Source organism: Notothenia rossii (genome assembly GCF_949606895.1).
Source record: "Notothenia rossii genome assembly, chromosome: 7".
NCBI classification, from domain to species: domain Eukaryota; kingdom Metazoa; phylum Chordata; class Actinopteri; order Perciformes; family Nototheniidae; genus Notothenia; species Notothenia rossii.
In genome coordinates, this window is record NC_136905.1 from 82,169,610 (window position 1) to 82,189,823 (window position 20,214).

General features: G+C 40.3%; 1 protein-coding gene across 2 annotated transcripts; it reads left to right on the forward strand.

Moving 5' to 3' along the window:
• Window positions 1-1,050: 1,050 nt before the first annotated feature.
• On the forward strand, window positions 1,051-19,608 carry hhipl2 (HHIP-like 2). 2 transcript variants are annotated; one of them, XM_079694480.1, is made up of 11 exons: window positions 1,053-2,450; window positions 2,592-2,797; window positions 3,614-4,003; window positions 4,428-4,690; window positions 7,773-7,916; window positions 8,512-8,849; window positions 10,618-10,744; window positions 13,201-13,346; window positions 13,783-13,864; window positions 14,836-14,918; window positions 16,975-19,607. In XM_079694480.1, the coding sequence occupies exons 2-11, from the start codon at window positions 2,696-2,698 to the stop codon at window positions 17,496-17,498; spliced, it is 2,199 nt and encodes a 732-aa protein (XP_079550606.1). In that variant the 5' UTR covers window positions 1,053-2,450; window positions 2,592-2,695; the 3' UTR covers window positions 17,499-19,607. The 2 variants fall into 2 exon arrangements, with proteins under 2 accessions (XP_079550605.1, XP_079550606.1); XM_079694479.1 differs by having other exon boundaries at window positions 1,051-2,797; window positions 16,975-19,608.
• The last annotated feature ends 606 nt before the right edge of the window (window positions 19,609-20,214 follow it).

Here is a 20,214-nt window from a genome sequence, read left to right on the forward strand (position 1 = left end):
CATGTATGGTCAATTGTTCAACTACATACTGATATACACCTGAACATCAGCAGGACAGGACTCTTTAAAGTAGAGACACTACACACTGATATACACCTGAACATCAGCAGGAGAGGACTCTTTAAAGTAGAGACACTACATACTGATATACACCTGAACATCAGCAGGACAGGACTCTTTAAAGTAGAGACACTACATACTGATATACACCTGAACATCAGCAGGAGAGGACTCTTTAAAGTACAGACACTACATACTGATATACACCTGAACATCAGCAGGAGAGGACTCTTTAAAGTACAGACACTACACACTGATATACACCTGAACATCAGCAGGAGAGGACTCTTTAAAGTAGAGACACTACATACTGATATACACCTGAACATCAGCAGGACAGGACTCTTTAAAGTAGAGACACTACATACTGATATACACCTGAACATCAGCAGGAGAGGACTCTTTAAAGTACAGACACTACATACTGATATACACCTGAACATCAGCAGGAGAGGACTCTTTAAAGTAAAGACACTACATACTGATATACACCTGAACATCAGCAGGACAGGACTCTTTAAAGTAGAGACACTACATACTGATATACACCTGAACATCAGCAGGAGAGGACTCTTTAAAGTACAGACACTACATACTGATATACACCTGAACATCAGCAGGAGAGGACTCTTTAAAGTAAAGACACTACATACTGATATACACCTGAACATCAGCAGGACAGGACTCTTTAAAGTAGAGACACTACATACTGATATACACCTGAACATCAGCAGGAGAGGACTCTTTAAAGTACAGACACTATATACTGATATACACCTGAACATCAGCAGGAGAGGACTCTTTAAAGTAGAGACACTACATACTGATATACACCTGAACATCAGCAGGAGAGGACTCTTTAAAGTAGAGACACTACATACTGATATACACCTGAACATCAGCAGAAGAGGACTCTTTAAAGTAAAGACACTACATACTGATATACACCTGAACATCAGCAGGACAGGACTCTTTAAAGTAGAGACACTACATACTGATATACACCTGAACATCAGCAGGAGAGGACTCTTTAAAGTACAGACACTACATACTGATATACACCTGAACATCAGCAGGAGAGGACTCTTTAAAGTAGAGACACTACATACTGATATACACCTGAACATCATCAGGAGAGGACTCTTTAAAGTAGAGACACTACATACTGATATACACCTGAACATCAGCAGGAGAGGACTCTTTAAAGTAGAGACACTACATACTGATATACACCTGAACATCAGCAGGAGAGGACTCTTTAAAGTACAGACACTACATACTGATATACACCTGAACATCAGCAGGAGAGGACTCTTTAAAGTAAAGACACTACATACTGATATACACCTGAACATCAGCAGGAGAGGACTCTTTAAAGTACAGACACTACATACTGATATACACCTGAACATCAGCAGGACAGGACTCTTTAAAGTACAGACACTACTTACTGATATACACCTGAACATGAGGACAATAGGTTCACTTTAACTTTAACTTTAAACTTGTCACCGTCTTCTAAAGGTTTCCAATATCTGAGTTACTTAATAAGCCCGTGCTTTGGGAACGTATTGAATAACATGTCATAATTCTTTCTCTCTGGCAGCATTATTAAATGATGACATGTTTGCTTTAACATTAAGTCAGAGTTTGAAGTGCCGGACCCGGGACCGTTTTTACATTTATAGGATGAAGCAGCTGCTGCCAAATGCTGGAACACACGCTGCCTGCAGGTGCTCCGACATGACTGAGAGACTTAATTACAGTCTGTATTGTGGCTGCGTGTGGATGTATGCATTCCTTGTTGTTTGTTTGCATTGCTGGAAAGTAACAAAGTACATTTACTCAAGTACCGTACCTCCTTTTTATTGCTTATGAATACTTCTACTCCAGTCCATTTAAAAGGGGACATGTATTTTACTCCACTATATTATATTGTTTTAAAGCTTAAGTTACTTTTCAGATAAGGGCCGGGGTTTGCATAAAAAACATGTAATTCTTCTACCACATCTGTGTTTCTGTGTGTGTGTGTGTGTGTGTGTGTGTGTGTGTGTGTGTGTGTGTGTGTGTGTGTGTGTGTGTGTCCTTTCGAGTTAATTGTGAGTATTCCTCCGCCAACATCACTGCGGTGGTGAACATTTACAATAAAGACATCCTAATTAACTTTACGAACGACCACAGATGTATTTAGTTGTATGTGTTACTAATTACGAGATGCAGTTTACTGGAGTTTAGGTGCGTTGTTTTTTCGTTGTGTATCTTGCATATGATACTGGGATTGGCTGGTGCTTTTACACACGCCTATAGCACATGCATACATGTGTACGCGCACGCATAAAAAGGAGAGCAAACAGTGGAAGTCTCTCGGTTGCAGACGGGGAAAATTACAGGTATGCGGGATGCTGCGCTTCATCCAAGTGGAGCCGTCTGCGCGTATTTACGCACGGTGTCAGGTCAGAGCTCATCCAAAAAGCGCTCAATCTTTCCCTCATTTTTCCCTCTCCTCGTGTCCGTCGTGGTGCTGGTTCCAGCCTCAGCGCACCCTCAGTGTCTGGACTTCGCGCCACCTTTCAAACCTTTATGGCACCTGGAGTTCTGCACGCAGTACGAGCAGTTCGGCTGCTGCGATCAGAAGATGGACAACATGATCGCGGAGAGATACTGGGACATCATCGACCAGCTGGACACGAGGGGGGAAGATCTGTGTGAGGACCTGCTGAAGGAGGTCATATGCCAGGTCGGTACATGCTTTTATATTGGCTTGTGATGGAATGGGCATAACACGTTGCTGGCACAGATCAAAACATTGCTAAATGCTTCTACATTCAGTTACATCCAAACCATCATTACATTGATTCTCATTATCAACGTCTTTAGTCTGCTATTTTTCCTGTTCTCTAATCTGATTTAATACATATTTACATTTAAAATAATGCAGCATTTAATGTCAGGCATCATGCAACTTGTATTTACTTTCTATAATTCCTCTTCTTTTTATCTCATTTCAAACAAATCTCAATTAAAAGTCATGCAGAATTCAGAGGTGATTTTGTGATGAGAGGGGACCTGTTTTTTCGTAGTTTCTTTATAAGAATTTTACAAAAACATGTAAATAACGCTTATAATTCCTACAAATAACTTTAATAACTCCAATACAAATCTTGAAATTAGTTAAATATCACTATTAAATGTTCCCATATATTGTAAAACGGTGGCGTACTTAGGGGAAAGGGGGCCGAGTGCCTTTTTTCAAAACCAGATTTGGTCTTTGTTCTATTAAACCTTGTTTTTTATTGGTGAACATTTTCTTTACTCTGGCTTTTGTCTTTAGTGGGAGAGATTTTAATCAGTCCTCAGCTGGTTTCGCGTGTAAAAAAAAAGCTACACACACTATTTGTCAGATAGGTAAAAGGGTCACTCCATGCCTCCGCTTTGATCTAACACTCAAAAGTCCTTGAAGCCAGCCAAGGTGTCCCTTTAATTTCCCTGTGTAGCCTCTCTAGCCGTGAAACGCCTCTGTGATAATCAGCAGTGTCTGGTGGTTGTTCTCCAGGAGTGCTCTCCGTACGCCGCCCACCTGTTCGATGCCGAGGACCCCTACACTCCCGTCAGAGAGTTGCCGGGCCTCTGCTCCGGATTCTGCTCCAAGTTCCACGGTAAATGTGGCCACGTGGTGAAATATCTAACGGAGAACCGGCTGCTGCAGGACACGTCGCAGCGAGACGCTTCCACCTTCTGCAGCCTGGTGGACCTACAGGACCAGGACTACTGCTACCCCAACGTGCTGCAGAGCTCCCACCTCAACAGCAACCTGGGCCGCGTGGCCGAGGACCCCCGGGGCTGTCTGCAGCTGTGCCTGACGGAGGTGGCCAACAACCTGAGGAACCCGGTGCTGATGCTGCACAGTGGAGACGGCACGCATCGCATGTTCATCGCAGAGCAGGTGCAGTTTGAAGGGGCTCTTCCCTGTAGTGTGTTCGTTAGGTTTGTGTGCATGTAAATGGTCTGCAAACGCCTCCATTGGACTCCTTTGTTTACCTGCTGAACATAGTGACATCATGATGGGACACTGGCGCTTCTATTGGCTGGCGCTCCAACACATTGTTTGTGATAGACTAAGAGGCGGGACATCTCTAAGCAGTTGATCAATCACAATAGAGCCGGCCAGCTAACCAATCAGAGTAATGGCATTTCTCGAGTCTTAAATGCATGCAAGGTCGAATTAAGTTAAGTTCACAGAGTCTATCATTTACTACTATTAAACAGGCATTGAGAAAGATATTACATTCAGCCTGAAGCGGTGAATTCTCTCTCCTGAAAGCTTCTATGATTCTTATTACCCCGCTCATTAAGACGTTCCCTCTCAGGTGGGCTTCGTGTGGGTCTACCTGCGTGACGGCAGCCGGCTGGAGACGCCCTTCCTGGATCTGAGCGGGGAGGTGATGACCACGGGCTGGCTGGGGGACGAGAGGGGCTTCCTGGGCATGGCTTTCCACCCAAAGCACAGAGAGAACGGACGCTTCTTCATCTACTACTCCATCCTGGTGGACAGCAAGCTGGAGAAAGTGAGGGTCAGCGAGATGAAGGCGTCCGAACACGATGTGAACGTGGCCGACCCGAACTCAGAGAGGTACGCTGAGCAGTGTTTGGCTGTGGAGGAAATACTTAAGAGAAACTGATTTTATGATTCATGGACAAAGTTTGTTTTTTGTTATATTTAATAAAGTAATAAAGAAAGTCAATACACAATCAGAATCACAATCAGGTTTATTAGCAGGTAGGTTGACACGTACGAGGAATTTGACTTGGTGTCGTCGGTGCATACATAAAAGTAAAACAAAAATGTAAAATACAGATAGACACTATAATAACATAAAAAAACATATTTAAAATAATAAAATATATAGTCAAATATAGCAGTATTAACATAGAAATAGAATGGAATAAAGTATGGAATAAAGTATGGAATAAAATTCGGCAGCAATAAAAAAAGAAAACAGATATTATGTACATTGTGTGCATTAATGTAATGTGAAAGTGAAATCGATCTCAAATGCAATAACAGAACAACTTCATCCTCAGAGGGTAAAGAAGTTCTGCTTACAGTCCTGCTATATATTCATGAGAGGAAACAGCTGGTCCGCCATCCCACCATTAAACCATTAAACCCCCCAGTCCTTAACCATTTCTAAATCCCCATCGTACACTTCCTTTTGCCCCCCTGACATGTAAACCCTTAACTTATGTCTCTGTTAAACACATACAAGACTACAAATACAATGTAACAGTGTAAAAGGCAATCAGAGTATAAGACTATATGTTTGAATGATTATTTGATCATTTGACACGACACTGGGGTAGTTACTCAAACACTTACTTTACTAAATGACTCACTGCAGAAAGTAATTAGTTATACTACTAGTTACCTTTTGACTCATGTAGTTCTTAGTAACTTTAATGTGTTACTGCTGTAATCACAGTTTCTGTATTACAGACAAACGTAATCTGATTACAGTAACGTGTTACTTTGTAGATTGTTACACTGACGATGAGAGAGCTGCTTTGTTTTTCTATGATGATGAGGAAGGGCTGTGCTGTGCATCAACATGTTTTCTGCTGTGTATCACAACCAAAACCCTAAAGCAGGGGTGTCAAACTCAAGGCCCGGGGACCAAATCCGGCCCGCGACTTCCTTTCATGTGGCCCGTAAGAGCTCTGAAAGAATGTAATATGTTTATTATACGGTTACATGCCGATTTACAGATGCACGATGTCCATAAACTACATGTCCCACAATGCATCTTACATTTGACTTTTGTTCAGAATTTGACTTTTCTTTTAAAATCATTTTGTGACATTCTCACTGAAGAGACTTGCACTTATTTGTCCTAGACTTCTTCTTTCAGACGTAGGCAATAAAGTAATGTAACACACTATTTTATATATGTTAAATATATATATGTATGTTTATATAGTCTTAAAGTTACAATCTGCCCTTTGAGTGCAATCATAATGCTGATGTGGCCCGTGATGAAATTCAGTTTGACACCCCTGTCCTAAAGCATCGGCTCTTAAGAGATAAAACCTGAAGGAACACTTAAGAATCGTAGCAACCTGATATCTATTCCTGAAAGACAACAAATATACCCTCTAGTAAACTGTGATTGAACACAACTTTCAGCAGAGGTGGGAAGTAGTGGAGTACAAATACTTCATTACTGTACTTAAGTACATTTCTCTGGTATCACTTTACTCCACTATTTATTTTTCTGACGACTTTGACTTCTTACATGTTGAACACAAATACCTGTACTTTCTACTTCTTACATGTTGAACACAAATACCTGTACTTTCTACTTCTTACATGTTGAACACAAATACCTGTACTTTCTACTTCTTACATGTTGAACACAAATACCTGTACTTTCTACTTCTTACATGTTGAACTCAAATACCTGTACTTTCTACTTCTTACATGTTGAACACAAATACCTGTACTTTCTACTTCTTACATGTTGAACTCAAATACCTGTACTTTCTACTTCTTACATGTTGAACACAAATACCTGTACTTTCTACTTCTTACATGTTGAACACAAATACCTGTACTTTCTACTTCTTACATGTTGAACTCAAATACCTGTACTTTCTACTTCTTACATGTTGAACTCAAATACCTGTACTTTCTACTTCTTACATGTTGAACTCAAATACCTGTACTTTCTACTTCTTACATGTTGAACACAAATACCTGTACTTTCTACTTCTTACATGTTGAACTCAAATACCTGAACTTTCTACTTCTTACATGTTGAACCCAAATACCTGTACTTTCTACTTCTTACATGTTGAACTCAAATAACTGTACTTTCTACTTCTTACATGTTGAACACAAATACCTGTACTTTCTACTTCTAACATGTTGAACTCAAATACCTGTACTTTCTACTTCTTACATATTGAACACAAATACCTGTACTTTCTACTTCTCACATGTTGAACTCAAATACCTGTACTTTCTACTTCTTACATATTGAACACAAATACCTGTACTTTCTACTTCTCACATGTTGAACTCAAATACCTGTACTTTCTACTTCTTACATGTTGAACTCAAATACCTGTACTTTCTACTTCTTACATGTTGAACTCAAATACCTGTACTTTCTACTTCTCACATGTTGAACTCAAATACCTGTACTTTCTACTTCTTACATATTGAACACAAATACCTGTACTTTCTACTTCTTACATGTTGAACTCAAATACCTGTACTTTCTACTTCTCACATTTTCCAAACAGGCTGGTTCCTTTAGTCTGAATGTGTGTTTGGTGGCGTGGTCTTTATTATTTAGAGTCATTGCGTGCCTATTGATTTGAACACGATCCGTGTATCCATCATTTCCTGGTCTTCTCTAAAGAAGAGGGACCAATGGAAACGTTGTCATGTTGCCGTTGGTCACCATGGAAACATTCATTAGCTAACAATGACATTATTGTTCTATTAATATAAAGGGAGGTCAGGTACTCTTTAAAACAGCTGCTAGTTATGGGTACTTTTTACTGAAGTACATTTCAAAGCCTCTTTACTTTGACTTGAGTAAAGAAGTTTAGTCAGTACTTCTACTTTCACCAGAGTATTTTTAAACACGAGTATCTGTACTTCTACTTGAGTAAAGGATGTGTGGACTTTTGCCATCTCTGACTTCCAGGGTCATTCTGGAGATCGAGGAGCCGGCTGCTAACCACAACGGAGGCCAGCTGCTGTTCGGACTCGACGGATATTTGTACATCTTCACCGGAGACGGAGGAAAAGCCGGAGATCCTTTTGGGAAGTTTGGCAACGCACAAAACAAGTAAGAACATCCCTCTAACTAAAACAGCCCTATCAGTTACTAAGAGGCCTTTTAATGAGTCTCTCCTGGCACATGTCTCCATGTTTTAATGTTCAAAAAGCTCTTTATTGTTCTCATACTGCCTGTGCTGCAGCACCTCTTTTCACCCTCTGTCTGAAACCAGAGCCCAGTCTGCTCTGATTGGTTAGCTGGCCGGCTCTGTTGTGATTGGTCAACCGCTTAGAGATGTCCCGCCTTGAGAGAAAACCCCAAACAGCAAAATAGTCCCCCTATACATTTAAATTGAAACTGGATGGATAATTGATGATTAGAAATTGAAATCAAAATATGAATAAGTTAACTTCTAAGCAGCTACATTAATATTAATTATAGAGATCTTTTTCCAAAATGTAACCATTGCAGTTTCAACCACTTTCTACATGGTACTACAAAGGTTTAAATATCTCGACTTGCTTCATGTTTAGTTTTTTATTTTAACTTGGTGTGTTCGGGTGTTACAGCTGAGGATGTCTCTCCATCCAGCTAAAATAAATATCAAAGCTAATCCACAATCTATCTACACGTTGTAAATCCTCCCCCCCCCCCCCCCCCCCAGGAGTGCTCTGCTGGGTAAAGTCCTGCGTATCGATATCGATGTAGACGGTGGTGACCCCGGTGCTCTTCAGTACCGGATCCCCCCCGATAACCCGTTCCTCGGAGACCCCTCTGCCCGCCCCGAGGTGTTTGCATACGGGGTCAGGAACATGTGGCGCTGCTCCGTGGACCGCGGGGACCCGGGGACTCTGCAGGGCCGCGGGAGGATGTTCTGCGGAGACGTGGGTCAGAACCGCTACGAGGAGATCGACATCATCGTGAAGGGCGGGAACTACGGATGGAGAGCCAAGGAGGGCTTCGAGTGCTACGACGTGAAACTGTGCCAGAACTCGTCCTTAAGTGAGTCATTTCTGATAAATATCAAAAGTTATTGTTCCGGTGCTTTAACCTCTTTCAGCTTGAGTCAGTATTGTCTGCAAAAAGCTGTCATTAAATTACTTTATGTCCAGTTTTAAGCCAGATTTTTTTAAATGGTCTTTAATGATATTAGTTTTTTTAAGTCTGTATTCGATAAATTACTTTAAGGTTGTACATTTCTTACCTTTTTTCTAAAGGGTTAGGATGTTATATATTTAGATAGGCATCAACGTGAAAGGCGGGAACTACGGATGGAGAGCCAAAGAGGGCTTCGAGTGCTACGATGTGTCCGCAAGAATCTGTCATGAATGGACTTTTTATCCAGTTACAAGCTTTATTTTTACAATACACTTCATAGATATTGGTGGTTTTACCTCTTATTGCTTTAAATTGTTTCAGGGTCGTACTTTTTAAAAAGATTTTAGTTGTGGGAAGTATGAATCTGAAGTTATCAGAGAAAGAAGCTACGCTAATGTTGGGCTAATGTTGGCAGCAGACAACATGAGCTTTGTAAAAACACTGAATTTGAACATGAAGCTGATGTATTTAATGTTTTTCAACAGTTTTAATGTTAAGGAGACATCTAAACATAGTTTGGCTCAATGTAAAATCAGCCTGACCACCAGAAACAAGCTTAACAAACGTTAGCGGTAGCGAAACATCAACACTGATTCTTAATGTAAAACTGCTTTATTAAGTGTTTTTGAAGGAGGACACCTATTAGATAATTCAGCTCATGGTGAAATCGTCCTGAACATCTGGATTTGACTTAAAGGGGACCTATCATGCAAAATGCACTTTTTGTTGTCTTTTCTACATAAATGTGTGTCCCCGGTGCGTCGGGGAACTCACGCAGCGTCAGAAAATAAAACCCTCTCTCTTTTCCTCTGTACCCAAATCTTTTAGAAACAGGGGTACAACGAGCGGATACAGATTTGCTGCCGATCTGACGTCATATCGGCACAGAGGACCCACAAAAAATTGCTATCAGAAACAATGCCTGACGTGTTTTGGACGTAATCTCGTCTTTGTTTACATTAGCAAGCCTCGCTAACACTCAGAGCTAACCTGTACTGGAGAGCACATGTGTTTAAAAAGCAGGAAATAAAAAAAGGACTCACCTTGTGATAAACCTGCAAGAGAGAAAGCATTTGAGCTCCATACTGTTTCAGAAATAATCCTTGATGTGGTTTAGAACAGGATGGCGTTTTATCACAGCAGAATTTAACTTTATCTCCGGTAGAATTCTGATCAGGCATTAGCTCCGCCTCCTCTTTTTTTTTTTTTTTCAAGCTAAGGACCCAAAATCCGCGTTACTCTAACAGGGCCGCAAAAGAGGGGTGTGAGCAGTATGAGGCATGGCTACAATGGGGGATCTGTTTGGTATTTTAAGCAAAACACTTCACAGACATGTTTTGTATAAGTATGGTCTTACAATATATGTTTCCAATATAGCATGATAGGTCCACTTTAAGAGAAACAAGATTAACGAACAAAAGCAAACCTCTGCTGCACGTCGGTTTCCCGCCAAGCTACAAAATGAACTGCTTTATTCAAGTGTGTCCACATGTTGGAGTGGAGAAGACCTCAGCAGATACTTTGGCTCTCGTAAAACTCCTCAAAACTCCATCTTTCCTTACTGTTTTGATTAAGAGACCCTGCCTCCTAACCACCTGTTACTTTGATCACTTTCAATCTAATTCAGTTCTTCAGTCTGTATTTCAATCGTCTCTCTCTCTCTCCTCGACAGATGACGTCCTTCCTATATTTGCGTACAGCCATCATGTTGGGAAGTCTGTGACGGGGGGGTATGTGTACAGAGGATGTGAATCACCCAATCTGAACGGCCTGTACTTCTTCGGAGACTTTATGAGTGGGTAAGATGAGTTGATCTACGCCAATAAAAGATAAGACACTTTTCAGAAGACAAGGAACAGCTTGTTTGCTCAGCTGTTGTTTAAAAAAACGTGCATTTCTGAATGACTAGTACAGAACTACAGGGATCACGTCTGTCCAGATTACATTGATTTCCAAAAGTGAAGGATTATACGGTGGCCCTGAAGGTCCAAACTCAAATATATTTCACAACAAATGAACAAGAAATTCCACCAAAAAAGACCTACTTCATAAAACACAACATTTCACAAATACACCCAAAACATAATGCATAAAACAATGAAAAAAAAAACACAATTAAAGTAAGAGTCAAGTAAACTACAATACAGTACTGTACTGTACTGTACATTTAAATATATAAAATAAAGCTAAGTGTAGTTCAAATCAACATTATAGGCTGTATACAAATACAGTTATGTCCTTTAATTTAAACCTGTGTTATACAAAGCTTTCTGTTCAAAGTTAAAGTACAGGGTGTTTAACATTTTAAACACAAATGAACATGTCACATTAAACTAGGAGGCAGGGACGTGCACACATAGACTCTAGGTAGTGCTTGAGCACCTGCCCGTCATGCCCTCTGGACAGAAATGTGCCCTTTTGAAAGTTCGTTTTTTACAGTTTTTTTTATTTTTTTGAACAGTGTACTGTATGTGGCTCATGGTAACATCGATCAATTCCGGATTAAAAGCTTCTAATATATACAACAATACCCCAAATGCGCGTTGTAATTTTGTCAGACATCCCCACACGTGCCCCGCGGCACTCCCGTACGTGCACTGGCTGCAGCCCCTCCCTTCCCTGCTTTCAACGTGAACGCGCAGCGCGCAGAGCAGACAGTCAGTCACTCAGTCAGACAGGCCACGGCGGGTGTGTGGTGCAGCAGCACGCAGCAACACGATTAAAAGTTCCCTAGTGAAGACCAAGTAAGTAACCACCAGGTAACAAATACAACGTGTGTATTGTCTAATCCCCTAAATCAGATGCCAAACTAAACTATAACTTCACTTCTTTTCTTGCATCCATCCATTTAGTCTCGTTGTGCACTTTGCAATTACGACATACCAGATGTGCCTTTAATAAATCTCACACTACTAAGGCAGCCGGCGGTTACACCAGGGGCGTCAATCCCGGGGGGGGGGGGGGGTTTCGTCCCCCCCTAGCTTCAGATTGGAGCCCCCTAAGTCATTTAGAATAATAAAAATAAATGTTAAAATAATTAATTTTTTGATAATAAATCAGTAAAATCAGGCAAAAATAAGAATTAAATAACATAACCCTAACCTAACCCTAAAACCAAAAAGAAACTAACAAAATCCGGCAAATTTTCGCGCAAAATTTCAGAGCGCACAATTTCGGCCGCCACGACGACTCAGAAGGTGCCCTTTTTTTTCTCTTGAGTACCTGTCCCTATAAATGTCTGTGCACGCCACTGCTAGGAGGCGTGTGGCGCAGTGGACAGGTTCAAACCCCACTGCAGTCAGCATGTCGTTGTGTCCCTGAAACACTTCACCCCAAATTGCTCCTGTGGGGATTGTCCACAGTATTGAGTATGTAAATCGCTTTGGATAAAAACGTCTAATAAGTAACATGTGATGTAAAAACAAGGGGAGATTGAAATATATTTTATAGGATTAAGGGAATGTGTTACGAACATGGATTCACAAGGGGAAAAGGACTCAAATGCACGACCCGGGAGCCAGAGATAAAGTATAAGTAATATACTTTTATTTGCCAAAAGGATATACAAAAAGAAAAAACACTCTTTGCGAGGTGACAAAAATAAAGAGTTTCAATAAGGCTCAACAAAAAACGCTGACAACGTGAGGAACAAACTTACAAAAAGTTTTCAGGAGCATGAATCAGGTATGTGTCAAGAGAAACAAATACTGATGAGTAGAGTTCGTACATGAGGACAGGACAAGACGAACTGACACTGAACACTGGGAGACTGGGGAATATAAACACTCAACAACGAGACACAGGTGAAAACAATCAGGGGCGGGGCTGACGCTGATGAGGGCGGGAGAACACGAAAGGAAAGGGAGTCAAGGGACCTGAAATGAGACGTGACAAAAACAAAACAGGAAGTGAAAAACAATACAAAATAAGCAACATGAAACATGACTGACTAACGCTTCTGTCGGTGCACAGCAGAATGCTTAAAATATATGTCTCTAAAGCACATTTTGGCTGTGATTTCAGTGCATTTCTACATTTCTAACAGTCCTTAGAATAAACTGTAGGATTATCAAGGCCTCATATAAAATTAAAACACAAATTATAGATTTCTTTCCATATTTTGTTATGAAAAACCTAAAATGCCCACCGTAAGCGGACTCCTTCAGCTCATTCATTACAACCGGATTCGTACAGGAGTGATTCTGTCCCCAGATTATTGTCAGAGTTTAATAACTGTATTTATTCCTGCCTTTAGTCGCATCATGGCGTTGGAGGAAGACAAGACGACGGGCAGCTGGAGGGAGAAGAGTGTTTGTATGGGAGAAACAAAAACCTGCTCCTTTCCAGGACTCATCAACCACCACCACAAGTTCATCATCTCCTTCGGCGAGGACGAAGCCGGTAACAATTATTCTCAACTCTATAAACCATGCATGAAGAACCAGCTGAGTTAAAGTAGATCTGCCATGGTCTAAGGATGCTTCTTTACATGCAAAATGTGAATGAAGTCGAAGTACAGAAGCACGGTACTGAATCATTACATTAAAGCATGTGTTTTCATATGGAACAAGTAGCTATGTTATTCATTACTACACATATTTTATACCAATTCTACTTCAACCATATTCAATGTAAATACTGCTATATTTCACTATATTTTTTAGAGTGTACGCACCAGAACACCAAGTCAAATGTGTTAACCTACCTGGTGATAAACCCGTCTCTCCAAAATGTAGTGGAAGTATATACTTGAGTTAAATATCTATCTCTATATGTACTTTGTTACACTCCACTTTAGTATGAAATCATGTACTAATACTCTCCTGCTTTGTTTCAGGGGAGCTGTATTTCCTGGCCACAGCGTACCCGAGTGCCACGTCTCCGTATGGGACCGTTTTCAAATTCGTGGACCCCTCCAGGTGAAGCATCCATTCATCTCACAATAAAGAATGTGGTTTTAATTAAAAACATTGTGTTATTTATACATGGTGACATTTGCTTTCTGTGAAAAAACATCTTCCAACACATGTTTACATTAAATTAAATGTACTTTTAGTGACTTTTGAAGTCAAAATGTCCATGTGTTGCAGTCACACAGGGGGTCCGCGGGGTCTTAAAAAGTATTAAAAGTTGATAAATCAATTTAGCGAGAATGAAGGCTATTAAAAAGTATTAAACGGCATTTTCAAGGTGTTACATTTTGTAGCTTGTTTTCAATAAGTATCTAAATGGTCCAAAGAGGTTGTATTCTACAGTCTGCCTGAATGTAATCATGGCGTAGGTGTGTAGTGTGATTCTGTTTAGTTTATTTATGGCATCCCGTTGGATTTGACGTCATCTGAACAGTACATCGCACGCTCACTGCTTGATAGGACGTGAAGCTCCGTTTACGCCGGTTGTTGCTGGTTATGGGGAAATGCAAGTCTGCGTCCAAATGGTTGGAAGATAAGGAGGAAGGACAATCAATACTGTATATAGTCAATGTGAGGTAAAGTGTGTCGCCAAGGTAACCGGTTAGAACTCGAAGTGGCGATGAGCTCTTAAAATGTATGGAAAGGGTCTTAAAAGGTATTACATTTGACTTCAGGGTTCCTGCATACACCTTGATTAAATAAATCAGTAATTGCCAGGTTTAAAGTATTTTTTTTGAATTGCTGTCACAATGACACCTATAGGCAGCTTTTGTGCATAAAAGCATAATTGAAAAGAGTTATTCATGGCTTTTCGTAATTACACTTGCATGTAAGTAGTTTAACTGCAACATTCTCTGACTTGCACTAATGTATACATACTGTAGCAGTTGTGCACATGACATTAAACCATTACAATCTTTCTTTTGTCCTAAGACAACAAATGAGACATTAGTTAATATCATTTTTCATTTCTGCAGGAGAGCTCCTCCGGGGAAATGTAAGCAGAAGCCGCTGCCGGTCAAAGTGAGAGGGAAGAAGATTCCCTTCGTGCCCCGAGAGCGTAAGTCACCCTCAAATGTTATCACTTCTTCTTCTTCTTATAAAACGTCTTTATGGTGTTTGCATACCAGACATGTTCAGAAAGCTATTTGAAGGGGCTCCATTCTGCTCATTTTCAGGTGTATATCAATATCTAATGTTCAAAAAGCTCTTTATTGTTCTCATACTGCACCTCTTTTCACCCTCTGTCTGAAACCAGAGCTCAGTCTGCTCTGATTGGTTAGCTGGCCGGCTCTGTTGTGATTGGTCAACTGCTTAGAGATGTCCCGCCCCTTAGCCTATCACGTACAATGTGTTTGAGCGCTAGCCAATAGAAGCACTACATGGTGATGTCACTGTCATGAACACATTATTATCAGATACAAATTTTTTGAATAAAATGAATAAGAAAAGTATTTATAAAAATAAAAACAAGTAAAAAAATACACAAACAAATTCAACATTTTTACATTTAAATTAGGAAATATTTCTTCCATCATTATTTATTTATTCACAGTTTTAATCATAAGAGGTTAAAATATAATTATATAAAAAAGTTTGTGTATACTGAATACTTTTGATACTAAAAGGCTCAAAGTACTTTTTCCCCATCTGGATTTTTTGGCGTGTATTTATATCAAGGTGCGCTAAATATAAACGACTCACACATAGCTTATAATTTAGTAAATTGCATTGATGTTAGAGGTTTTAAGTAATTAAAGAAATCTGTTCTGGAAGACCAACAAACTGCTTACATTCACATTTACTCTCTTTTGTAATCTCAGCAGTAAAGGTTTTTTTTTATGTCTGCACACTGCCAAATTCTAAAATGGCATTGAGGTTATACTTTATATAAAAACTATAAAAAGCTCCTCACATCTAACATACTTAAAATAATGAGACAAAAGAGGAAAGACATTTCAAACATGCAGGTTTGTTTTTTAATGACGAGAACTGGAATACAGTCTGTCTTCGGTACATACATATACACCTGAACATCAGCAGGAGAGGACTCTTTAAAGTAGAGACACTACATACTGATATACACCTGAACATCAGCAGGAGAGGACTCTTTAAAGTAGAGACACTACATACTGATATACACCTGAACATCAGCAGGAGAGGACTCTTTAAAGTAGAGACACTACATACTGATATACACCTGAACATCAGCAGGAGAGGACTCTTTAAAGTAGAGACACTACATACTGATATACACCTGAACATCAGCAGGAGAGGACTCTTTAAAGTAGAGATGCTACATACTGATATACATCTGAACATCAGCAGGAGAGGACTCTTTAAAGTGGAGACACTACATACTGATATACACCTGAACATCAGCAGGAGAGGACTCTTTAAAGTAGAGACACTACATACTGATATACACCTGAACATCAGCAGGAGAGGACTCTTTAAAGTAGAGACACTACATACTGATATACACCTGAACATCATCAGGAGAGGACTCTTTAAAGTAGAGACACTACATACTGATATACACCTGAACATCAGCAGGAGAGGACTCTTTAAAGTAGAGACACTACATACTGATATACACCTGAACATCAGCAGGAGAGGACTCTTTAAAGTAGAGACACTACATACTGATATACACCTGAACATCAGCAGGAGAGGACTCTTTAAAGTAGAGACCCTACATACTGATATACACCTGAACATCAGCAGGAGAGGACTCTTTAAAGTAGAGACACTACATACTGATATACACCTGAACATCAGCAGGAGAGGACTCTTTAAAGTAGAGACACTACATACTGATATACACCTGAACATCAGCAGCAGAGGACTCTTTAAAGTAGAGACACTACATACTGATATACACCTGAACATCAGCAGGAGAGGACTCTTTAAAGTAGAGACACTACATACTGATATACACCTGAACATCAGCAGAATAGGGACTCTTTAACAAACACACTGAATACAAAATGAATACATTCAGGTAGAATAACACCAGGTCTGTTTTTTGGATTTAAATATTGAATCCAGGCTTAAGAAAATGCAACATGTGCATCTTTTAAACTGTGTAAATTGTACTTTTATTCCCTTTTCAGTGACTGTGTTGGACACAAACGAAAAACCAACGAGACCACCACCGAGAAAATTCAAACTCACCGCCAAACCGACGACAACGCCGAGCCTCGTCACGCCTGCAACGACGACAGCATCGACCACATCGTCCACGTCGACCACAACAAGTACGACAACCCTCGCTGTGAAGCCCAAATGGAAAACCCTTGACAAGAAAGCGAAGAAGACAAAGAAGCTGCAGCCATGGGAGAAAAATAAAAAGCTGAACCAGCAGCAGAAGAAGAAGACTCCGAAGAAGAGATCCAAGACGAGCGTCAGAGACAAACAAAAACCAAAAGCAACGGATGATTTAAAAAGCAACGCTCTGAAAAACACAAACAGCCCGAAGAATCGCACAATCCTGCACGAGAAGAACAGCTTCAAGTGGAAGAAATCACAGAGGTTCACGAACAAAACTCAGACAGACTTCAACGTGAGAACAAACAGAACAATGCAAAATACACTCAAGGTGAAAAGGAAGCAAGCTAAAAATGCAAAAGCACTTTAAAATATTTATTATGTTATTATTTTGTGTATATTTCTATTTGTTTTAAAGGAATTGTTTGAATTTTTTTCGGAAATATGCTTCGCTTTTGTGCCGAGAGATAGATTTATGGAAGGTTAAAAAGGCCACACTTTAATATATCAGTACTTGTTATAATACAAGTTATAATAAATGCTTTAACAAAGGAATACACTTATATTTATGCTGCTTTTTTTGAGGAAGCAAGTTACACTATAAATTAATTTGTATTTTACTAAATAAATATATACAAATATTGGATAAAAAAATAAATAAAGGAATAATGATGAATAAATAAACAAATAAATTCAACATTTCTGCATTTAATTAGAAATATATGTATCTACTGTGACCATAACTCAGCTGCCAGGGTTCTCACACGCACCAAGCCCTGGCAGCACATCACCCCGACTCTCTTCAACCTCCACTGGCTCCCGGTCGAGTCCCGCATCACCTACAAACTCCTCCTCCTCACCTACAAGTCCCTCCATGCCCTCTCCCCTCAGTGCGGTTATGGCTAGAAAGGATCCGGCTTGTGTAAAACTCTCGCGAGAGCTTGGCTGAATGTCACGTGGCTGAATGTTTACGTTTGGCAGGCAGCCTTTCAGTTACGATCGTTAACATCAGTTGGCCACAGCAAATGATGGTGAGAAGCTAAACAATCTAATAATTATGTCAATTACAGGGAGTGTGATTGTTGAAATAGGGTGTTAGCGGTCTTGTTGGTGTTCAAAGAAGAATGACAACACTGTAGATCACCAACACTATGGTTTATTTTTTATTCACAGGCAAGTCAACGTTGTCGCAGTAAAAGTCCCAAGATAGCTCCTGGTGCAATAAAATGTTCCCTTGCAGTGTTTTACTGTTAAGTCTGATGTTTCTCTATTAATATTGCTGCTGCATTAATGTGTATGTTGCATCATGTTACTGCTGAAGATGTGTTTCCGAGCCGCTCCGATTACAACGAGAGTTACAACGAGAACGTGACGTCATATTTACACTAGACGGATCCTTTCTAGCCATAACCCCTCAGTGCCTCACAGATCTCCTCCACCCTTACAACCCGTTCCGCACCCTCCAATCCTCAGACTTCGGCCTGCAACCTCTGCAATGCCTCTGAACATCTTCAAATCAACCCTGAAAACTCATCTGTTCAACATGAACTCACTCTTCACCCCCCTGCAATGTAACACTTCCATTTCTGCCCCCTGTTTTATCCTTATATGTCTCTATGTTAAGTGACCTTGGATTGATGAAAGGCGCTATATCAATTAAAGTTATTATTATTATTACTTATTTTAGCTTGTGAATTATACAATAAGGCATGTTTTTGATATTATCATACAGTACAATTGTACGTGTTGTCCCTTTTAACTCTCCATTTAGATTAAACGTGAGCTGTATTAATCTTATTTAACGTTCTGCACAATTTTTAAAATGTTAAAGTATTCCTTTAAAGTTCAAAGCACAACTGTTGCACGCAATCATGCATCTAACGACTCCTTACACTTTATTTTGTGACTTAACTACCACTCTTTCTGTATTTAAATCACTTAAATTATTTAGAAATACGATCCAGATTTCTTTATTTTTAACCGCAGAGCTCCTATTTTACACATGCAAATAAACATGTTAAAAATGTGTGTGTGTGTGTGTGTGTGTGTGTGTGTGTGTGTGTGTGTGTGTGTGTGTGTGTGTGTGTGTGTGTGTGTGTGTGTGTGTGTGTGTGTGTGTGTGTGTGTGTGTGTGTGTGTGTGTGTGTGTGTGTGTGTGTGTGTGTGTGGGTGGGTGTGTGTGTGTGTGTAGCCTAGTATTACCATTCTTGTGGGGACCTACATTTGTTTACACAGTCACGTGTGGGGACTCGCCTCCCTTAAGCATGGTTGTCATGGTTGCCCTTCTGTTTATTCTCCGCGGTGGGGGCCGAGGGAACCGGCCAGAGTTTTTCGCCAGTCAACGTGTATTAAAGTTTAAATCTTCCGGACAAAATTATAAAAGTGACAGTCAAAGGTCTTCTTTGTTTTTTATTGAGCTTTAAAACAAATGAATAACGAATCTATACAATATAATAATAAAATACATGGAGCCTCTCTTTTTCCTCCCTCTCTTCGGACAGCGTCAGTGTCTGTCTCATGCAGCAGCTAATACAGTAATGACTGACCCGACAGTAAAAATAAACATATTTAAAACTAGTTTAGGTAGTTTGATAGGTAATTAAAATAGCTAAGGGTGATGATCTGACTTGAAGTGTGTGTTTTGCTCCGTTCACCGCTGCATCACAGCGGGAGGAGCTGCAGGTGAGCAGAGCTGCGTGTCTCCGTCCTGTCAGATTAGACTTCACTCGCGTTTATGTCCATATCGAGAGAAAGATAAATAATCTGAATTCAGTGTGCAGTTTACTTTGACGCGGGGGTGAGCAGCAGAGGTGGGGAGAGGCGGGGCTATTGCCTCATCATCAGTATCAGAAAATGCACATACGGAGCCGTTGGACCCCCCAGAGCGTTGCGTATGCCGTTCTATCCACCTTGGGACCCGTTATCGTTTCCGCAGTTGTTTACTGTCATATTCGGTCGTCCTCGTGTGGCCGAACGGTCTATATGACACTAAACAGTAACGCAAACCACCGTTTTCGTCCTCGTAGGGCCGGGGCCTTAAACCCCTGTGTCTCGTATAATCACAGCTGGTCATGTAAAGCCACACT